The sequence below is a fragment of the Bacillus rossius genome, chromosome 13 (assembly GCF_032445375.1).
Source record: "Bacillus rossius redtenbacheri isolate Brsri chromosome 13, Brsri_v3, whole genome shotgun sequence".
Lineage (NCBI taxonomy): Eukaryota > Metazoa > Arthropoda > Insecta > Phasmatodea > Bacillidae > Bacillus > Bacillus rossius.
Window position 1 is genome coordinate 17899022 of NC_086340.1, and position 20407 is coordinate 17919428.

General features: G+C 39.6%; 1 protein-coding gene across 3 annotated transcripts in view; it reads right to left on the bottom strand.

The window, feature by feature from the left end:
- Nucleotides 1–159: 159 nt before the first annotated feature.
- The window catches only part of LOC134538293 (4-galactosyl-N-acetylglucosaminide 3-alpha-L-fucosyltransferase FUT6-like), a 73142-nt gene continuing 52894 nt past the window's right edge, over nucleotides 160–20407 (bottom strand). Inside the window, exons 3-7 of one of the 3 annotated variants that reach the window (XM_063379475.1) lie at nucleotides 20134–20306; nucleotides 14276–14421; nucleotides 12165–12314; nucleotides 10284–10613; nucleotides 160–6335 (exon numbers count right to left, since the gene is read on the bottom strand). In XM_063379475.1, coding sequence (XP_063235545.1) covers nucleotides 5870–6335; nucleotides 10284–10613; nucleotides 12165–12314; nucleotides 14276–14421; nucleotides 20134–20295 — 1254 coding nt within the window. In that variant the 5' untranslated portion in view covers nucleotides 20296–20306 and the 3' untranslated portion in view covers nucleotides 160–5869. Of the gene's footprint in view, nucleotides 6336–10283; nucleotides 10614–12164; nucleotides 12315–14275; nucleotides 14422–20133; nucleotides 20326–20407 lie in introns of all 3 variants that reach the window. The other 2 variants (XM_063379474.1, XM_063379476.1) reach the window with 2 other exon arrangements.

The following is a 20407-nucleotide window of genomic DNA, read 5'->3' on the forward strand; positions in this document are numbered from 1 at the left end:
CCACAGTAAGAAGTCACAAACACTTAAATCCAGGGCACCTACTGACTCAAATTTGAGCATTTGTGACTTTTTCCTCTACGGTTGCCTCAAGGATAAGGTTTCCAGACATCGTCCTCACTCCTTGTAGGAATGAAGATGAAAACTCAAGAGGATATCCCGCTACACCCCTCGAAATGTGCCAAAAAGCGTTCGAAGAGTTCTGAAATCACCTTCAACAATGCTTTGCTGCTAATGACAACTATCTTCCTGATGTGATCTTCAGAACTTGATTTAATAAATGGGATGTATACTGATTTGAATAAAATAAACCTTAATTGCCTAATAATCATTGTAGTTAAAGCTTTACATTAGTATGAAAGGCTCAATATATACAGTAAACAATTCAAAATAAACTCTTAATATAATTTTCTTCTGCTTAGGACATGAGGTCGTACCAGTAAACTTAAATTGTCAAACATTTAACTAAGAATAAAATAACCAAGTTAAAATATCGTAATTATGAGATTCTATCCTTCAGTGGGTTGAAATTGTTTGAAAAATAAACTTACCATTTTTTGCTGTAATGTAAAATGAACCGTGGTTCTAGGCTTGGCCCATGATTCAAAACCAGGATGGTAAAGTTCTTATCGCTCTGGATAGAACCTGTATCCTCGCCTAGAAAAAAGACGATGACCCAACACAGATAAATTGTTTATCTGTAACAAAATATAAAATGCATATGGAATTTAATTTTAAAAACACAGACAGACTACTTTCATAGCTTATCACGAAAATAAGAAAATCAACTGCACAACATTGTAGACAATGGAATCAGTGAATGAACTAAAACACGCCTACTGCACCTGAAAATAATTTTTTCAAAATTCAATTTTTTTTTTATTCAAGTTTAGCGATTTTAAATCATGAATGGATTTTCGTCTCTCAATATTCAGTGCTAGTCTAAGTAGAGAAACACCAAATTTTGTAATAGGGATAATATGGAAAACTGGTAAGAAATACGAGAGACAAGCAATGTCAGCAAACCTGGCGGCTTAGTGTATACCAACGTTTTTAAGTGCATGAAACTAGTTACAGTAGTGCCATCTAGCGGCGTGAAGTGTAAAATAGCTTGAAAGTAATGCATTCAAGTGTCCTGCGCTTCGCCAATGATAATTGGCCAGTTTTTACCATATCTTATTACGATATTTGGAAAAACATTTTTCGCTGGTTAATGTTTATTCCAATTATAAAATTTTTAATGCAGCATATTTAATTCTAATAGTGTATTACTTTCTCCACAGCAGTGGTGTGTCACCGTTAACTGCAGTTTTGATTTATGTTTGAAATAAAACAATCTACTGTGATATTTTTTGTGTAGAATATAAGTGCTTTCTTCCTGCCTTCACAAAGGCAACTGTGTAATACAAATAGCTGAATATTATTCTTAAAATCTTGTATTGTTGAATACAAGATTACATAATTTGATTTGTAATTATTCCAAGTATTCTTAATGTAAATATATTTTTTTGTTTTATGGTGGACTGTGTTAAAAAAATTGGAGTGGGTAGAAGTCAGGGCGACTACCATTATGTTTTTTCTTGAATTTGATTCAAGTTCCAAAGTAGGATGCTTGAGATGCTTTGAAGGAATGGATAAAATAAATCTGCTTCCTTTGGGTTATCCACGTCCATTGATGACCGAGTCCGTTGCATTTTCCTGGGCTTCTTTCTTTCTTAATCTATAGAGCCAACATATTTCTGCATCATTAAGTCTAGCTAGGCAGTTGGTTATAAATGGTTGTCACTCATTGCTTCTTCCATTTCTTCACTTTCGTTTGGCATTATTCCTTGCTGCTTGTGTAAAAAAATATTATAGTCCCCTACCCCCTTTTTTACAAAATGTAGTTAACACTCTAGCGTAAAGAATAAAAGTTGTTTGGAGCAAATCGCCCAGTACTTTCTTTGCGAGCTGGCTTGCGACTGAACACTAGCCGCACCTACAGTGCAATTTAGCGTTCGCTGCTGCGCGGTTACGTCATTGCGGGGGACACGGAGGGAGCATTGGCACCAACATTTCCTGTTTTTTGTCAGAGCGAGCTTTACGATGGATAGTTATTACTTATTAGTTTTTAATAGCTATCTTAAGTTCATAGTCACCGTATCAGCATTATATGTATTTATTTCACCCCCTCCACGCATGATGAGCAGTGCTAAATTGTTGCTACCTTATTAGCGAAGCAGTTCTAAATAAGGAACAGTTCATCTCCATTCATCGTGCTGCAGATTCTATAGCGAGTTACACGTTGCAATGAAACTGGAACTAAGCACAACCATGAGCAGAAATTATTTACAAACATTAACAATAGAATGCACACAAAATGTAGTTCTTTAATAAATAATATGTCTGTACAATGTTTAATACAATTAACATTGGTCATTTACCATTTTGTTGGGTATTAAGAAATCAAATGTGCAAAGTTATGATTTCTTGAAAAATAAATTACATGAAACAAGCAACTAACAAGACAATCATTTAAAATGACTAGATTAAAAGAAACTCATATACATAGTATGTACCATTTTTAACATTTTTGAACAGGTAGTTAACAAGAACACAAATCTGATAGAGAATTAGAATGACCTACAGTTATAATACACCATACTGAGAATTTTTCCGAGATAGTCTCAAAGCATAAAGGCACTGACTTAATTAAAATAACCGTAAAATTGGCAATGCTTAGTGGCATTGCAAAATGATGAGAAAACTAGCTACATTGACAAAATTGTATTGACAAAAAATTTGATGAATCACTTAGCTTAAGTAATAGTTCTCAATTGAAATGGAAGTTCTGATGAGTGAGAATCAAAACTCAGTTTTGCTATTGCTTTTGCAGGTGTCATTTTGATTGTAGCAAATATACTTTTTAATAATTTTTAAAAATTCACTGATTTTAGCACAAACTATACAAAATAACATTTCTATTGGGTAGAATCTCATGTAGAATTGATATTTTTGTGAAAATTTTTGACATAGGTATTTCCTATTATTACTGTGTAATCTGCTCTGTTTATTTTCAATAGTTATTTTTTAGTTAACTGTTAATCATGAGCAAATTTAAGTGTAAGTGTATTTTTTTTTTTGCATTTAAAAAAATGTGTATTATCAATGCTGTAACACAAAAATTTGTCAATAGTCCAAAAAATACTTATTTTTACTTAAGAAAAAAAAAGCATCATTTCTACAGCGTATTCAATTGCTTGTATGAAGAAGACTGTAATGGCTCACTTGAGGTGACTACAGATCACACTTCTCTACTAATACCAAGTCACCTAAGAGACAGCTTGCACACAGCAATTATACATTGCACCTCAAACATGAGCGGTGTGCTGTATGCAACTGACTTCTCACTGTGACGTGTGACAAAGTTTCCTATTAATACCAACACTGTGAACCTATTGGGACAGACCCTTTTGGGACATTATTGCAGATTTATTACTTACATTGCATTTCTCAAATTTTTCAGTGCAGCATTTTGCTTTGGGGACATCAATGAATTTGTGTCTTTTTCTGTTCGACCAGAAATGATCTGCATGCAGTATGACTCCGCACGATCGTTTGACTTCTGCCCAATTGTATGACACGCTTGACCGGCATGTGAAACTGCATTGTATGCAATGGTCAAGTTTGTGTTTGCAATGTGGGAAAATAAAAAATGATATTGACATGACGTGCAAGAAATGCAGCTAGAATTTAGTTCACCTTTTTTTGAGATTAATGTCGCTATTTCATCATCATTAGGAATGAAACGAGAAAGGTCCCGTGCTTTTAAGTGTCCCAGTTATAAACACAGCCCGCTGGCTATCATTTTGACACGGAACCACAGGCATTTACACGGCACTTTCACGGACCACACTTGGATGTGCATTCCATTTGATTTGAACATTTGGTAATCCACTTCTGAAAGCCATTCCCATCGACAAAGTTACAAAATTCAAATTTACCACAGTCTGTTTTACGCTTTTCAATCTGATGTGTTGGACCAAGCAGTCTTTTATCTAAACACGTACTTGATCAAAACAAAATTCTCTGCAAGAATTTATAAGCATTAAGATTATAAAACAGAAGTCTGAAATTAAGGTGTTACTACAATTTCATGAACCCCATTCAATTTGTAAGATTTCCAACCTAAGAAAAATGAACTAGTGGTGATGGCTTTTGCACGCAAATATTGATAAATTTTTAGCATATTAGAAATTTCACTAACATGAAGATTCAAGGTACATTATATATGATGGGTTACAATAACATTATGTACAAAGAAAGTTTAAACACTAACTATCAGTACTATTTAGTCAGCACAAGTCACCCACTATTGAATATGCATCTTTACTAAAAATAAAAACATGTTACAATACTAGGGTGGTGCCATTTGTATTAAAATTACTATTTTGTTTGCGGTTCACTATATACTTATTTTTTAAGCCTAGTTACATTGCCAGAAAACTATATTCACTGTAAAGGTTTCAAGATTTTATGATTTTATTTTTAAGCTAAACATGTTTTTAAAACAGATTTTGATTTTATTTTTTATTATATTTATTTATATAGGTAGCATATTATTAATAAAATATGATAATTAACTGTTTTCCGATAGTTATTTCACCAAATTGTTTCATTTTGACCGATACATGATGCACTTTTAGAATGTAATAATTTGCAATAAGCATGTTTAACTATGTACTCAGAACAATAAAAACAAATTGGCAAAAACTTTTGTGTTTCAAGATCAAAAAAAATGTAAAAAAAAAATAATGTATCTAGAATATACAATTTAATACAAATGTACTAATTAATTACATTAGTTTGATATCCTATATTAAAAAAAAATATATATAAATATTTTTTTGTGTGTTTAGAGTATATTTGTGATTAAAAATGCTGATGGTGCATTTTGGGGTTGTGATGCAATGACACGCTTTTCTGTGTTATTTAGGTTTTTATTCTATAATCTTGTCCCTAGTAATAAGTTATGAAGTTTGGGTGTGCAATGTTTTCCATGCAAAAAATTTAAATTAAAATGTGTGTGACACTTCAACCCCTTTTCCATCCGGATGGCAAAACATTATTTGGTTACAATGAAGTTTAACACTAGTCTCTCGCTGGTGTGTTAACGTCTTTGTTTAAGAAAACTCACGTCATTATGGCATTTTTATGATTCTTTTTACTATTTTTAAAAAAACTTCCTTCTTAGTTTGGATTTATTTTGCTAACAGAATTACTGATCAGAACGAACACACATCCACTTCATAGATGAATAATTCAACGCACCTTACGTTATCTTGATGCCTAGTGGGCCCCATTAATTTTGGTTGGTTGCTTTGCAAATAAACTATATACACAATTACCTTTGTGGTTATGAATAACCTATACCTTTGAATATATATACTGTATAGAAGTCGCGAGTGGATAGGATTTACTCTACGTTTTTTCAGAAGCGTATGATAAGCAGCTTGGGAACTTCACCGCTGCAGTGCGCTGCCGTAAACGCCCTGTATCGTCTTAGGTTGTTATTTGCACGTTAGAGCGCAGCACTGTCGCCCGCTGTCATTCCCCCGCACCCCACCAACCCAACATTCACTGCAGCTCAAGGGTCGTTCAACGGGAGGGGGAAGGGGTGTTTGAAGAGTTCGACACTTGTCCGCTAGGGACCGCCGCAAGTTCGATGCTCCTAGAGATGGTGGCGATTGCGGCGGCGAATTAACCAACTACCTCAAAACCGTATTAGAAATTTTAACCTGGGCTGGCGACTTCTAATACAGTATATATACTCAAAGCCTATACTAAGATATCACAGCCAATGGTCGAGTGGAGATTGTCTTGACGTGCGAAGTCAGTGCTGGGTGCTGAAGCCCTTGCGACAGTCCCTCCTCACGCTCATGAAGTCCTCCATCCTGCGGTAGGTCTTGGGGCGCGGGTCGTTGTAGTTGAGGGCCTCGCACAGCCGGCAGTAGTGGTGGACCGGCGACTGGAAGTAGCCGTGCTCGTTGAGCACCCTGAACGCCCTCCGCCAGGCGAACAGCGCGTTGTAGCGCGCCGGGTCCTCGCTCAGCTGGAGCAGGTGCAGCGCGAGGGCGCGGGGCGAGGGGAAGTCGTCGACGTGGACATACGAGCCCGGGGGCAGCAGCCGCCGGCAGTCCTCCCGCGACGCGCCCATCACCACGGGCACCGACCCCTTGTGGTACGCGTTCCACCACACCTTCTCCGTCGAGTACTCGCGGCAGTTCGAGTTCTCGAACGCCAGGTAGAACTTGTAGCCCCGGAGCTTTGCGCAGTCCTGTCGGAAGTGCCCCTCGCACCTGCGGTTAACATTCGCAAAACTGATGATAAAAACACGGGGATTTCAAATGGCGCCATGATGGTCGGGTGATCAGATTGCGTGCCTCAACAAGACAATTTACGCTTCATTCCATCAACTCATCCAGGGCCATCAAGAGGGGGGAGCAGAGGAAGACAAAATCCCCAGAGATCAGGGACGCAACAACGGGGGGGGGTATTTTGCCCCCCCTCCCCCTCTGAAACCTTTAAGTGGGGGTAAACGGGGACAAAGAAAATGCTGTGTAATAAATTTTTAGATAATAAAATTGCTTAAATAGCACCATTTTCCACCTTGAAATACAAATTTTCCCGGGGGAGGACCCCCGGACCCACCCGCTTCAATAGGGGGGGGGGATCAATGATTCTTTATAAAAAGGTATATTGCCCCCCCCCCCCCCCCCTTTGGAAATTTAGTTGTTGTGCCCCTGCCAGAGATGCCCACCGGGAATGGGGGGGGGGGGGGGGGGGGGTAGAAGGGGCTGGTTACTTTTTAATGTGTGGATTTACCCTGACAGGATGAAAATTACAAGTATGGAAACCTTAAGTTATGGAATGTGCTCATATCACATTTACAGTCACGGCCACAGTAACTTTGTACAAGCAAATCTGCCTGCAAGAAAGTTATGACAACAGACTACAAAGAGAGACAAAAAACTAAAAAATATATTTTTGTTTCATCTTAGATGAGGAGGAGGTTTGGTTATGGGCTAAAATCTGTAGGATTCCCGGGGGGGAGGGGGGGGGGGGCCATGGTATAGCATGCATCATTCCCATTTCACAAGTTACGATTTAGCAAGCACAACGGGTCACCTCAAAGAGAGTCCTTTTGATTCCAGGGGGGTTTGAACCCCCTGGCTCCAGGATCTACATCCTTGAGCTTGGTTATCGCTTGGTGTGGATTTTTGAAAACCTGATAGGACAATTAAAAATATGCTGGCTACGACAGGTGGACGTTGTATGAGGGAGATGTTATTTCAAGATAATATTCTGTTGCAGCCAGTAACTCAGAATTACTTACGGTCCTGGATTTTTTTAGCATGTTTAAGTGGGCACAACGCACATTCACCGTTGGCGAAGCATAATTGTGTAATATGTATATGTTTATTTCTCGATCCAGATGTCTCCATTTTGCTTGTAACATTAATTAAATGACTTGTAAGTACAAAGATCCGAAATCTCACTGTTATGAGAGAAGCATACGAGTATGATATTTTGTATTTAATTTTGGTCAACCATACGTGGTGACATTGACAAAGATGTTTATAATATGTGCCACTTTTTTATTTTAACTATTTATTTTAGAATGCAATGTGATAAATTTTTCCAGGATATTATGGAATACCAACATAAATGAGGTGCTCAAAGCAGAAGAAAAAAAAAAGGCATCAAAAATTAGTAAAGGCAAACAAAGAACAAATAAATTTATTTAATATTGGGTTTGTATAATCTGTCGCATATGAAAAATAAAGTAAGGAGGCAAATAATTTGTTTGCAATTTCTCATCGTTCAAGATTATTTTAGACAACATTACTAATTCTACTCAGCAGCCTCTATAATATTTCTCAATAATTTATTTCCTCATTTTCTGCATAATTTCTAGTTCTGTTGTCAAACAGAAAGAACTTTCAGGGTGCTTAGCAGCATAAAGAATTGACTAGGGTCAACAATGGGTCAACAAAGACTTATTAAACTAAGAACATCATGCAATGAATCAAGACTTGTGCACACATTGAATTATAATTCTATTATTGAAACATTCGCTGATATGAAAGCAAAAAAAAAAGTACTAATTTAAATTATTTTTTACTTTTTATTTGTTTGGTATTAAATATGTTAAATTTTAAGTTCTTCAGTACCTACTTCATAAATTGTTAAGTTTTAAAAAGAAAAAATTTGCCTTTTTTTTAAATAGTATAAAAGGATGTATGTTTTATTGAGAGAAACATTTAAAAAATTTTCTCATCATGCTATTACAAATCACTTAGTGTCATTATATTTATACAGCATTATAATCTCTTAAAGGTTTCAAGTCATTGATTTTTTTTTTAAATATTGGGTTTGAAGAGTTGTGTGTTAAGTAATAGAGAGGAGGGGCCTGACAAAATTATTTGCCCCGGGGCCAGTTAATTTCTCTGAACAGCCCTGATCTCATTACCCATTGACTCAAACAACCTTGATATCAACAAAACATTAAGCTTTAATTCAAAAATTCAGGGAATTTTAATTACAAGAATTAATTAGGTCTTATGACTGACTGTAACTGTATAGAATCCATTGTTTTTCTCGTATGTAACTATAATTTCATAATTTTATTTACAGGCATTAGGTCGGTTAGATATGATTTAAGACTTGTGCACAGGGGACGTACATAGGGGGTTAGTATGTCTGTGTCTGTCGTTGCACAGGGCGAAAATGAAGAAGTGTAATTTGGAAAATATATTTGCCCTGGAAAAGGTGGGGGGGAAGAAGTTTTTGTGCACTTCAAACTTGATATAGTTTTTATCAATTTAATTTTCAAACCCTTTATTCTGCGCAAATAAAGTACCTATAAGGCCAGACAACAAACTGTAAAACACTGTCAGAATGTTTGTAAAAATTTGTAAATTAAATTAGCAGCATATTTAAAAATACAATAAAATGATTCACATTCTCTTTGCTATTTTTGTGTCAATCTTAATAATGAGCAGTGTGTGTGTTCAGCAGATTTCTGTAGTAAAGCACGGGTACATTAGCTAATGTAACACACATGTATACACAATGTAGAGTTTTTACATGTTGCAGGCACGAGGCGATGGGACCTTCAAGATTATAGTGAACTGTGAACCTATTGTTCATAAACATAACACCAAGAGGTGTGATCAAGCAAGCAAATCAGTGTGATTATAACGATTTAATAAAATCTACAGACAGCCTTACTTGAGAGTGCCGCCATTTTTCAAACAACCCATCCTTACCTTTTGAACTTTTTACATCTGCTTGTAATTTGGCTTCCACCCAGGTCAAGTTGTTCTCCCACACTTCACTCCCCTACCCTTTAAGTTGACTTCATTAGACCTTCACAGCTCTCACCTCCAACACCTTTTCCTCCAACAAATTCACTCCCAGCCTCTCCTTACTAGGAACGAATGCCTCCCTCTTTCTGGTCATCTCCACTCCCTCTATCTTCCACACATTGTCTCTCCTCTCTCTGTACCTGCCTCTTAACAACACATCATTCCCCAGCTCTTGATCACCTCATAAAAACCTTACCAGCTTTTCCACCTTCATCCCCACCCACCCCCCAAAAAAAAACATTTCCCACCCCGGCTCCTTGATCATTACCGTTGGCCTGTGCATCTCCCCCTCTTGCCCTTCTCCGCATACCCATTTCGCTGCCCTGTGCTGCACCTCTGTCACCAGGTATGGGTCCCACACCACCGCCGCCACATACTCCATCACTTCCTTCCATTCCTTCCTTCCCATACCCTTCAGTGTCCTGCCCCATCTTGATCAAATTGTGAACCGGCTTCCCCCCCCCCCCCCAACCCAGGTCGTTGTGTAGATTACCCCCCAGGTACTCTAACCTGCCCCTTCCAGCAACACACTTACTACACGCTGGGGCGTAACCAGGAGGGGGGGGGGGGGGTTAGTGGTTCAACCCCCCCTCCCCCCCTTAGCACCAAATCTTTAATTAATTTCTTATTCATCATTCAAACAAATTTCATATTAAAATTAATAAAATTCTTACCATTACAATATTTAAATTTAAGAACCGAAAACTGCTAAAATAGCACTATTTTACACCTTAAAATCCAAATTTTCCCGGGGGAGGACCCAGTACCCCCCGCTTTAATACGGGGGGGGGGGGGGGGGCATGCTTCTTAACACCCCCCATACACAAATCCTGGCTACGCCACTGACCACACGTGATCCAACGCACGTGCGCTTACTTCAAGGTCCCGCAGGCGCCGTACGTGTCCAAAGGCAAGTGCTTGCCCAGCTCCTTGAGGTACGCCATCCTGCCATTGGCGCCGCCGCAGTCGGAGATCATGATGGCGGCCATCTTGGGGTTGCGGGCGTGGTGGTCGACCTCCTCCTCCTCGCCCGCCGCCTGCAGCCTCTCCAGCAGGGACAGCGGCACCGCGCGGCCGTAGGGCACCGGCACGTCGGCGTCCATGCGGTACGACATGGACCAGTTGAACAGCCCGTCGTAGTCGGCGAGCCTGTTGCCCGGCAGGGAGAAGGTGTGGTGCGGGCTCTCGTCCGTCAGGAACACCCACCTGCACAGGCACGGCGTGGCGTGGTTCAAGTCGCCATGTTGTTCCGCCCAAAACATTGCTAGGCACGGCGTGGCGTAGTTGAAGTCGCCATGTTGTTCCGCCCAAAACATTGCTCATGACGGTCACCACGTTTGAATTAGAATCTCCGTCGCTAAACACAGTCGCTTATCACTTCGATAAAACAAATCATTTAAAACTGTTCCCGCGATGCTAACACTGTGCAGACACTTCAGCCAAAGTTTTGGGCGTCCAACCAACATGGCGCAGAATATTATCTGAGAAAAAATATGGACCCAGTTACCATGTGATCAAGCAGGGGTGTACACCCCCTGGTATCAATGGTAGTTTCCAAACAAAAGTATCGATACCATGATGTATCGATATTTTCCCTTACACATGTTCTACAGTGACACGGAAACGGAAACGAATCTCAAGGATTGGTAAATTTTTATTTTGAATAAAAAAAAACCATATAAATCACTACATTGAACAATCCAAGCAAGCGAACGAACGAATGTGAACGAAGCATCGTAAATATTTTAGCCCCTTCGCTTACTCGTTCCATGGTTGTAAATAATAATTTTTTTTAAAAAAATGTGAGTGTCTGCAATACTCGCCAGAGATGTGTAACATCTAACCTCACTAACGAGTAAATTCGTGTGTTCTCATGTTGCAAACACACTTATTATACGAAATTAGGGACACGAAATTTAACCTAGAATTCTTTAAAATAATGATGAGCTTCTAAATATAAGCAAAATGTGTTTTAAACTACATATCTGGACGCGAATCTCACGTAGTTTTTGCACCCGTCGCTATAATTCGCTGTCGGAGCAGCTACATCGTCTATAAAATAATTCCATTTGCAGAGCAAAATTTTAAACTAGGTAGTATATAATGAAACGGCTCCGATACAAGCAAAACGAGAAAAGACTTGAAATAATACCAAGCCACGCCTTAGGACATGATTTTCGACAAGGAATTTTATTGAAATACTGCCCATCTTGTTAAAATTCACTACACCGTTAATGCTATAAAGTTTGTCTTTGTGAACTTTAGTTCGCGCCATCCGCCACAGATGGCAGCACGGTGATTACACATTTCCGTTCCATGCACGAAATTACTCCTACCAATTGCCATACACCAGGGGCGCAACAACTAAATTTCCAAAGGGTGGGGGGGGCAATATACCTTTTTATAAAGAATCATCGATCCCCCCCCCCCCCCCTATTGAGGCTGGTGGTCCGGGGGTCCTCCCATTTGTATTTCAAGGTGGAAAATGGTGCTATTTAAGCAGTTTTATTATCTAAAAATTGATTACACAGCACTTTCTTTGACCCCGTTTGCCCCCACTTCAAGGTTTTAGAGGGGGGGGGCAAAATACCCTTGCCCCCCCCCCCCCCCTGTTGTTGCGCTCCTGCCTTACACTAAGAGTAAGATGTTAGACCTCACTAGTCTCGAGTACTTAAGTATCGGGTATCACGAAAGAAAAAAAAAACACTCGATACCAAAAAGGGTATCGATAGTTTTTTCCCGTGATCGCACACCCACCGCTGGGAGGGGCGGCGGCCCTTCTGCGGGAGACTGCCGAAGCCCGCCGTGCGTTGCAGGTGTACCAACACGGCGTCCGCCTCCGACAGGTGCGACTGGTCGTACGTGAGGCGGCAGTTGGACGCCGAGCAGTCCTCGAACGGAGAGTGGCTGCGACGCGCATGGAAGCACGCAACATGCGTGAACACGCACAGAAGCTGGCTGGCCTTACAAACTACGCAACGACGCAACAGCACAAACAAAGAGAAAAAACATCACCGTCGTTACCAGGGGCGTAGGAACCGGATGGGGGGACCGGGGGGACGTGTCCCCCTGAACTTTTTGGGTGGAGGGGACTGTCCCCCCCAACTTTCTACACCGTGATATTTTTATTTTATAGTATTATTCTGCCCAACTTTATTTGTAATTTCTTCACTCTCAAATTTTATCTTAAGGAAACAATAATAATTTTAACATCGATGTAACCAATGGTTATATACAAAAACTGCTTAAAAAGCGCTATTTTGCACTTTTAAAATCAAAATTTTCCGGTGGAGGAACCCCGGACCACCCCCGTCTTAGTAAGAGGGGAATGTGTTTACATGACATCAAAATCATTATTTGTCCCCCTCAACTTTATGAACACAGCTACGCCAATGCGTCGTTTATAAAGCGGGCAAGTCTCAAGACGTCACCAGCTCTATAACTTAAAATTTCTAAAACAGTAGAAAATTAATTTCTGCCCCGAGCTTATTTTGATAATTCGTGTTTTATCATGAAAACAAAAAAAAACTGTAAATAATTTTATTTTAAAAGTTATATTTAACAAGAATATTTTATGCACATAAAGTATGTGTCTTTCAAAGTTTTCGGGACACATCACTTCAAATATGATCGTCCAAAACGCAAGATAGTTGGAAGTTATTGCGCCTCGCGTTGTTTTTTTGAATGTAGTTGCTCAAAATTTTGCATCTTGCGTTCTTGCGTAGTTTTTAAACCAGGCCTAACAACTAACACACGCTGGCTAGGCAGATGCGAAGGGATTCGAACCCACATTCCGTATCTCATTCAGTTTATTTTACTCCAATAACTCAAAACCTTATTTACTAGGTGTATCAGTTGTGTTTTCAATACGCAATTCCGACATGTCAAAATACAATAGTTACTAACGTATTAGGTTAGTTCATTCGATAATCAAGCCGTTGCAAGACTTATGTTGATATCATTCAATACTTGGGGTACATTTAGACAAACTATTCTTGTAAGTGGTTAATTCCAACAATAGGCTGCTCATGAAAAGAATTCTTTGCTACAAAAAGAAATCTACATCATCTGGTACCGATTCTAACATGATTTAATTGCAGGGTGGAGCAAAAGGTGTGTATTGAAGGACTATTAAAAAAAAACTGAGCAACTTACAGAAAAGAGGTTTATTTTATTTAATCAGTATATATCCCTATTTATTTAAATCAAGTTCTGAAGATCACATCAGGAAGACGGTCGCCATCAGCAGCGATGCACTGATGAAGCCTATTTCGGAACTCTTAGACCGCTTTTCGGCAAATTTCGAGGGGTGTAGCGGTGATATCTTCCAGAATTTACATCTTCAGTTCTTCGAAGGAGTGAGAACGATCTTTGAAAATCTTTTCCTTGAAATTACTCCACAGGAAGAAGTCACAAACGCTTAAATCTGGGGTAAGGTATTCAAACATCGTCGGAAGGATATCACCACTACATCCCTCGAAATGTGCCGAAATGCGGTCGAAGAGTTCCGAAATCTCCTTCATCAATGCATCGCTGCTGATAGTCACCATCTTCCTAATGTGATCTTTAGAACTTGATTTAAAAATGGAGATGTAGGTATACTGATTCCAATAAAACAAACCTCATTTGCCTATTATTCATTGTAGTTTATGCTGTATCTGTATGTTACGTATGAAAGGCTCAATATATTCAGTAAACAATTCAAAATAAACACTTAATATAATTTTCTCCTGCTTAGCACGTGAGGTCAAACCAGTGAACTTTAAGATTTCAAACATTTCCTTAAGAATAAAATAACCAAGTTAATATATCGTAGTTATGAGATTCTATCCTTTAATGGGTTGAAAATGTTTGAAAAATAAACTTACCGTATTTTGGTGTAATGGAAAATTAACCGTGGTTCTAGGCTTGGCCCATGCTTCAAAACCAGGATGGTAAAGTTCTTATCGCTTTGGATAGAACCTGTATCCTCACCAAGAAATAAACGACGACCCAACACCGATAAGTTGTTTATCTGAAACAAAATATTTGAAATAAAATGCATATGAAAATTTAATTTTAAATACACAAACTGACTACATCAAAGCTTATCACGAAAAAAAGAAACTCGACCGCACAACATTGTAGACAATGGAATGAACAAAAACGCGCCAACTGCACACAACTCTAAAATTCGAATGAATTTGGCCAAATACTTCAATTATGAACTACAGGTTCAATATGGCAGCCACAACATTAACAGGAATAGAGTGTAAGGTTAAAGCATTCTCAACATGACAATTTACCCGAGAGTAAAGGCCGTTAAAAAAAACATTTTGGCATGTCTCTATACAATTTGAATTAATTATGGTTTTTTTTTTAACCATCGTTGTTTCTTGATAATAGAGAGCTACATAGTTGATCACGTTAAATTGATAAATCAATGAACTCTCGACATTACGATTTCGAAAAATCTAACCAAAAATAATGAAGTAAAACTGCCAGGTTAGTCGATAGCCAATTATAGCCTAGGCACCTTGGAGTGGCGTAGCGAAAGATAGCCTTGAGGAGTCGAATGTCTTCCAAACCGAAAAACAAAAGATGTATTGGAATTTTTTCTATTGTCATCTTTCACTTATTATGTGCAACATTCTAGAATGTATTAACACAGACACCTGAGCTGGTAGAGAAGACAATGCTTGGTAAATTGGAATATTCCGTGACGTCTTTATAGACTTCCTTCCACAAACAATACATACACTGTTTGCTCTGGTCTGTCTGTCCGTTCACCCGTCTGTTAGAAGCTTCTAGCTCAGCTGGCTTAACCTCTCCAAACTTTCACGTGAGCTAAGCTGGACTCACAATGATCCCTTGCGTCCATATGTCAACAAGCCGAGCGATTCACAATCATCCGCATGTCTGTCATAATATATTTTTTTTCTATTTGGATGCTGCCTACAACTACTATGGCTTATATTTTCGAGGAAATTTATCTTGTAAAGGTTTACCAGCTCGAAAATAGTGTAGCCTAAGCACTTATAAATAACTAGCTGCAGTACCCGACGTTGCCCGGGCTGAACACAGGGTGATATATTGTCCGCGAGGTAAAGCAATCTGGATAGCGCTATGTGATAGTGTGGTGGACATACGGAAATGACACACAACTACTGTTTGTATGTCTATGACGTATGATTTCTCTTTATCCATTGCGATCGGTTAAACGGTCCAGAAGTTGATGCGCTGCAGCGCCATCTAGCGGCGAATTACAAAAAATGGATAGCATAAAAACCTTCTCCATGAAAAAAAAAAACACTTTGATGTACCAGGCTCTCATGGCGATCGGTCACACGGTGTCTGAGTTTAGCAATGCCACACATACATACCATAGTCAGAGAGAGAGAGAGAGAGAGAGAGAGAGAGAGAGAGAGAGAGAGCGATTAAAAAACTCTAAAAAAATTATTTAGATTTATTTTCAAGTTATCATGCATTGATAATTTATTTTGTGTCTCCTGCAATTATTGTCTCAAATATAAAACTTAAAATGTGATCATGGGCAAGTAAAAAAGCATAATTTTGAAGCAGCTAAACAAATACAAAAAAAAACTTACAAACTAAATGTATGCCTTTCAGATATTTTTGAAGTTACAATTCCATCCGTCCGTCTGTCGAAAGTTAAAGCTTGGCAAGGTTATGACAGACGGATGGAATTTTTCAGGCCATCTGATTGGCTGAATGCCACGTGATTTACGGACGAATGAGACGGATCATTGTGAGCCCAGCTTTACCCTTCGCCTTATTTCCCAGAAGCCGCGACTCTTCAATTTTACCGGCAAGGACGTTAAGGTGCCCGTCCAGACGGGTTGTGTAACTGGCTTTCGTGCTACAATATAAAAATATAAATGCCCAAGTGACTGATTAAAAAAAACTGGAAGTGAGTGAGCAAAAAAGAGCTGAGTAAAAAATATAACAAGAATTATACATCAGAGGGAGCTACGAGAGGCCAGACAAACCAATTTATATTTCCCCCTAAAAACAAGTGGGGGAAAAGAGGATCGTTATTTGTTTTAAATAGAAATTGCAAAAATGTATATTGGCATACTACGTTTATTAAGACAAAGAACCTTATTTGGTTATGACGTTACTCTAGAGTCATAGCATCATGGCGAGAAATAAAAAAAATTCACATAGATAGATTAAGTTGCGCCGTTACATATCATAACCATCACACTAATTTAGGTTAATCTAGGGTAAACCTTGGTAAACTAGGGCAAACTTAGGTAAGCTATGGTTTGACTAGGGCCGGCCCGTAAATTACTATGACAAGGCATAATGCTACATTACAATATTAAAAATGTCACAATAAATTTTACATTTAACAAAACAGAACTAGTTTTAAGCTTTTGCTGTCTTATGCACTTTTATATTAACACATAAATTTTAAATAATTTCATTTGGTGTCAGAAATTGGCATGCTTTCCGATTCTTTAAAAAAAAAAAAAAAAAAAAAAAGTAGAATCAGAAGCTTGGGGAGGTGGTCTTGCCGCGGGAAATGGCTCATGATGCCGGCTACTTGCCAGCTGTCGCTTGGAAACTATTACGTGCACGGTGGTCCTTGAATCTTGGGCTGGAATCCGGCTCTCGGATTCCGGGACTCGCGGACCCTGCCTGCAAAACAGATCCATTCTTGCGAATAAGACCTGTTTGCAGACAGTCCCGAAAAACATTGGCCCAAAAGGCCTGAAAAGGGTGTGGGGGGGATCTAGCGAAGCGAAAATTAACACTCACCAAAGCAGGGTGGATGTTGCAGTCACTCAGGATGGAGACGCGCATAGGAGTCCCGACACACGCGACGCGATTTTTACACAGAATTTCATCATTTAATATATTTTAAATAAAATCAGAAAATAAAACTACTCTAACATTTCAACTATGAAACTCTACTGGCTGGCTAAACAATTATATCTAAGACTTGATGTAAGTTTATGGACATACGCCATTGCTAAGAACTTTTTCTGTTGAAGAAAAACTAAAAACTAAAAAATAAATAAATAAATAAATAAATAAAACCCAAAAAAAAGACAAAAAAAACGCAAAATTAAGCAAAAAATTGTTGTTGTCAACAAGGATATAAACACCACAAAATATTCCGTAACAGGAATATGGTCAACAAAACAAAGAAAAAACAAAATGTACTAAGAGAACGAAAAAAAAAACACAAATGATGATGACACAGAAATATTGAACCCAAAAAATTCAGCACAAAGGTTGAAACGGAACAAAAACACGACAAAACGAAAAAAACGAAACAAACACCATAGTTTTCCAAAACAGAATGGAACGATTAAAAAACCCCACAAATGATGACAGCACAAAAATATTGAACCCAAAATAATTCAGCACAACAGTTGAAACGAGACAAAACACGACAAACCAAAAAGGCGAAACGAACACAATAGTTTTACCAAAACAGAAACAAGCGACGTTTCGGGAACTGCAATCTGCTCCCGTCCTCAGGCAGAGACGCACATGGTACGAAAACACAGGTGCGACTGAGTAGGGGCCTTTTTTTTTTTTTGTCTGCTTGAGCCCTTGTGCCAGCACTCTATTGAGTGCCGCCCAGGAACTTTTTTCAATTTGTTATGGAGTACCTGATCCACATGGACCTTTACCTCCTGCCTATGGGGATTGCAAGTTAGTTAATACTACTTTAACTGAAATGGCTTATTCCTGCTTGTTGCTGAGTAGGGGCTGGAAAAATGAGGGTATTTATTAGAGAAAGGGCTACATCTTGCTCAGCCAATGGCAGACGAGCTGTCTCCCCATTGACTGTACACCATGGAGTTAATGCGGATTGGTTATGGTAGGTTGAGTATTGGCTATTGTTTTGTGCTGCAGGGATGTTTCTCTCTTTATCAAAGGGATCCACATATTTTTTAATGCGATGCTCTGCTGGCTGAAAATATTTTTATTGCTAATAATGAAGGCTGATTCTTTGATTTTCCTCTTTAATCTGATTCCTGTATGAGTGGTGTGGAGTCTTCCCAGAGAATTTTGTGGCTATTTTCCCATGTATGTTCAGCAAGTCTGGATTTTTTGGGTTTTATTTATTTATTTATTTATTTTTTAGTTTTTAGTTTTTCTTCAACAGAAAAAGTTTTTAGCAATGGCGTATGTCCATAAACTTACATCAAGTCATGCACTCCCATTGCACAAATCTTTCAAAGATAATTCTATCTAAATTAGGGAGTTCATCCCTCGTAGTCTGTTGACTACATGGTACAAGTGACGGCGTTCTTCTTGGCGGAGACAAGCATCGACGATTCCGAAATGACCAGCCAGAAAGCACCGCGCGCGCCGAAGTGCCGATGCGCGCGGAAAGAGTCTTAATTTAAAACAGTGTTCCGCCCTGGAACAAAGGTTGGGAGGCGGGGGTGAGCCGAAGGTATCCGAAAATGCCCGAAGGGGCTGGGCGAGAAAAAAAAATACAACTCTAGTGGTTAACACAAAATTCGCGCGACCACGGCGCTATATAGGTGGCAACTCCGAAAACAACCGCCTATCGACTCTAGCCAGGTCGAGGTGTGGATGCCTGTGTTCATATGCTGTAGCCAGTGCTACACTCTGGCAGCCTAACTGAGAGGGGGAATGGAAGTACTCATCTCAAGCACACAGGGAGCGCTGGTGGCCCTTCTATGTCGGCCATGAGGTGGTTAGTTCTAAAGGAGCTCGTTAGATGGCGTGGGTGTCTCCAAATCGCACCGCAGTTCAGGAGGTTGAACGGCCTTTACTCAGGCCACTCGCCCAGCTGGGTTCATGAACCTTCAATGACACTCGCTAGGGGGGCGGGGTAAAAGGGGGGACTAAAAGACACCACTCGGCATGGGAAAACGCGCCCGAACGTGACTTTCTATGAGTGAACCTAAGACGTATGCATGACGGGAAGGGCTTCTGTAAGCTGGGCTCTGAGAAGTGGTAACAACTCGTCCAGAGCTGTTGTATGCAAATTTAGTCATGCAGGGAAATAATGTTACAGGCCCTGGCGTGACTGCAAGCGGGAGAAATGTCATCCTGGCTGCTAACATCTTCATTAGACTTGCAAAAGATCAGATTGGCCCCAGAGAAAATGTGCCTCGGCCACTGCCGCAAAGTTTAACTAAGTAGAGTACACCAGTCTAACAACGTGTAAATCACTCTTGTGTATCCAAATTAAATATAAAATAAAATATCTATAAATGATTTAAAACTATAAGAACAATTTATAAAAACATGCCGAAAAACCTAATTTCCGGCACAGTTGTACATGTGTTAGTGGGATTATAAGCGCGACGCTCGCCGATATTTCTAGTGCGGTATCGCATCTAAGTACAAGGCTCTGAACTGGCGCGCAGAATTCTCGTCGTCCGCAGAATACCTGTGAAATTCGAGTGGTGACCGTAACATTACATGGCGGAGATGAAGATAAATGTGTAATTCAAGGTCCTTAAGTGCATTCAAGAATCTGTACCGGTTGTTTTACATCTATAAAATACTCTAAAACACGCCTTTTAGCTAGTTTAAAACATAATCTGGGAAAAAAACTACTTATCGACCCTCAGCTAATTATTAATTGCTTTTCAAAAAACTCGGGTATCTTTAGTATTTTTTTCAAATAGCTTTAATTTTCCTGAAGCTTTGCGCATCTTGTGTGTGCCCAGGTAGGCGGGGGCCTTAATGTAATCTGAAGATAATATTCTATCTAGTTACGCACCTCCTGTGCGCTGAGCATCCTCCAGTTGGCTCCAACTGCTCCAGTGGGGCCAACCTCGTACGGCGGGCGTATCTCGTTCACCTGCACGAGCAGCAGCAGCAGGCAGGTGGTGCTGACCGCCGACAGGAGCACTAGTGTCTTCGAGCTGCGCCGCCACGACATTGTCTCGTCACCTGATGACACCGACACCACCTGCCGACACCGCTTCCGTCCAGGCCCTCCACCGATAGTACCTTTGAATATATATACTGTATAGAAGTCGCGAGTGGATAGG